At 37.8% G+C, this 3,041-nt stretch overlaps 1 protein-coding gene across 1 annotated transcript; it reads right to left on the bottom strand.

Moving 5' to 3' along the window:
• Nucleotides 1–1,982: 1,982 nt before the first annotated feature.
• Nucleotides 1,983–2,732, bottom strand: LOC127092276 (uncharacterized). Its single transcript, XM_051031123.1, has one exon. It carries the CDS (start codon nt 2,730–2,732, stop codon nt 1,983–1,985), a length of 750 nt encoding a protein of 249 aa, XP_050887080.1.
• Between the last annotated feature and the right edge of the window lie 309 nt (nt 2,733–3,041).

Below are 3,041 nucleotides of genomic sequence, written 5' to 3'. Positions count from 1 at the left end.
TTTGAAAAGGAGCATTTTGGCGCGGAGATGGATTCCTTTGTTGATAAGTTGAAGTGTTGGGTGTTAGTTAATAAGTTGGAGCATTGGGTGTAGTTTGAAAGATCGGAACTACTTGAGTCGGCTGATACTTGGGACTTGTTGATTGAAAGTTGGTGTAATAGATGCTACATACGCCTGTTGAGAAAACTGTGGTTGTTGAACATACTGTTGTCTAGCAAAATAGTTTTGCTTTTTCCAAGACTGATTCTTTCTTCTACTACCTATCACTGTGTTTATTTATCCTTCCTTTTTCTTATGGAAACTGCTAGAGAATTTCTTGGTATTGTTGTTGTTGTTGTTGGAATTACTAGCTGTATTAATCATCTTGCCATTTTTTAAGCCAAGTTCCACTTTGATACCCACAACCACTAAGTCATAAAAACTTGCGATCACACTTCCTACCATCCTCTCAAAAAAATTTGGTCGCACTGTGTCGACAAAGCAATCTACCAATTTTTTTTTTGTTAATGGAGGTTCCACTTGAGATGCAATCTCCCTCTACCTTTGTGCATATTCTTTAAAGGATTTGGAATCTTTTTGGGACATGCTCAACAATTTCCTTCTATCAGGAGCTAGATCCATGTTATACTTATATTGTTTGATGAAAACATCAGACAGATCTTGGAAACAACGGAAGCAAGTCTGATCAAGGGTCAAGTACCATTTGGAAGAGGCACCTTTCAAACTGTCTTGGAAATAGTGGATCATAAGTTTGTCATTGTCCATGTGAGCTGCCATTTTTCTATAGTAGATGATGTGATGACTTTTGGGACAAGTAGCTCCTGTATATTGTTCAAATTTGGGAGTCTTGAATTTTGCAGGGATCACCAATCTAGATACAAGGCCCATTTCTCTGGCAGTAGCACCAAAGTTCTGATCACATTGCATTGCTCTCAGCCTTTTCTCAATAGTTTCAACATTTTCTCTCATCTTTCATGTATTTTATCACCTTCTTTAGATATATCAGGTATATTATACACTTGTTGATGATCATCGAAGTACGGTTGAATTCGAGTGTGCACGGTATTGGGTGCAAAAGTGGGAATCACTTGATTAACTTCAGTAGTTAGTGGAACTATGTGTTGAGTAGACTGTCCTTGAGGAGGAGGCACAAAACCATGAGGAAGACCAAATGGAGGCCAAGTTGTTGTAGTAGTAACTGCTGGATGAGGATTAATCACCTAATTGACGATCTTAGAAACACTTATGGGTTGAGTATCCATCTTTACACATATTACTTGCAACATCTCCATGATTTGACCTATATTCTCACGTAGATCTGTAAGATCTTCATTGACTCTTTACATCTCCTGCTCTTGCTCGTCCATTCTATGTCGGGCTTGAGCTCTGGTGTTGTACTGGTGTGAGGGACTCAGTATGGAAAATGGAGAGAAGATGATGGGAATTGGTTTTTATTTTGAGAAAAAATGCAAGTGTGATGACATATGCATGAATGCAATGAAAATGAAAATTTTGAAAGATACAAGGAACTCAAGAGATAATTGCAAACATCAAAAGAAAAATAACAATGGCCAAAAGAAACTCATTTCATTAATCAAAGAGAGTTACAAAGTTTTAGTACATTTTCAAAAGTTCTAAACAAAGCTAAATAAAAGCTAAAATAAGTCATAAGAAGATTCCCCTAGTAGCCTCAAGTTGAGTTTCTTAATTTGTTTTTCCATCTCAGCCTTCTCGAGCACAAGCTTGTCCATGATCAACTTCCAAGGAGTATCTGACTGAATGCCAGAGGAAAATAAATCCTCTTGCACCTTCCTCTTCTTGTTGGAGATCTCTTTTTCATTCTTCATCTTCAACTGCCTTTTAAATTCTTCATCCTCATTGTTGATGACTTGATACATGTTCTTCCAAGCATCCCTTTCTCGATGCGCGTTCGTCAAAGCAATCTTCAACTTCTCTACATCAGTCATGAAGATATAGGTAGGTTATTTGTTAGATAAAGGCAAATGCTCTTGGTGAGGATAAGGCATTTTCAAGCTGTTGGCCCTATCTTGCACCCATTTAAGATAAGGTTCTAAGGAGACATAGTTTGTCTTCCCTAAAACTTTCTTTTCTAGCTTATGAACATGGCGCCAAGCATGCACAATCTTCTCTTTGAGCGCTTTGAAATCTTCACCTTCCTTAAAGAACAAACCCTTCAAGTGAATATTCTTTGGATTATCTTTCATTGGATAACCGAGTTGACTACGAGCTACGATTGGGTTGTAACAGATGCCTCCTTTTGTACTAAGAAGAGGTACATTAGAAAAACCTCCAGAACTATCAATGATACTAACTCCATCATAGCCACGACTATACCAAAACATATCTGAATGTGTGAGCGACATAATCTTCTGTGACCATAAAAGACCATCCTTAAGATCCCAAAAAGCATGAGACCTAGGCAAGTGAGAAATAAACCGCTTGTACAACATAGGCACGCAACATGTAATCATTCCTCTGCTATAATAATTCCTCGGATAAATATAATGATAGGCATCGACAAGCAAAGTAGGAACTAGATTTCCTATTAAGAAGATCTTGATGGCATCCATGACAACAAAGTCATCAAAACTAGGAAAGAGGAATAATCCATAGATAAGTAGAGCAAAAATAGCCTCAAACGCATCCACACTCCTCATTCTAGCAAAATACTGAGCTTTGTTCATTAGAAACTTAGATGTCAAACCAAGCATTTTTCCTTTTATGGCATGTGATCCTTGATCTCTGACATCTTCAAGTGAGTAGCCTTTGCAATGTCTTGATCTTTGGGATCTTTTTCCAAATCAGAAAATGGAGCTTGACTAGAAATAGGCACACCGAGCAAATGAGAGTATTCTTCAAGTGTTAGCATCAGCTGATAGTCGGGGAAAGTGAAACAGTGATCATAAAACTGAATCAAAGTAGAAAGAAGTCCATCAACCATGTTGAACTTCAAAAGAGAGAGCAAATGTGCATATCTTTTGCTGAAATCCTCTGTGTCAACAACCAAAGATCCCAATCTC

This window comes from Lathyrus oleraceus, chromosome 1, assembly GCF_024323335.1.
Source record: "Lathyrus oleraceus cultivar Zhongwan6 chromosome 1, CAAS_Psat_ZW6_1.0, whole genome shotgun sequence".
Taxonomy (NCBI): Eukaryota; Viridiplantae; Streptophyta; class Magnoliopsida; order Fabales; family Fabaceae; genus Lathyrus; species Lathyrus oleraceus.
Note: the sequence above shows the minus strand (reverse complement) of the source record. Positions and strands in the feature narration are given on the sequence as shown.

Excerpts from the sequence above, each read along its gene's own strand:
- LOC127092276 (XM_051031123.1), bottom strand. The coding sequence starts at position 2,732 with ATGCTTGGTTTGACATCTAAGTTTCTAATGAACAAAGCTCAGTATTTT.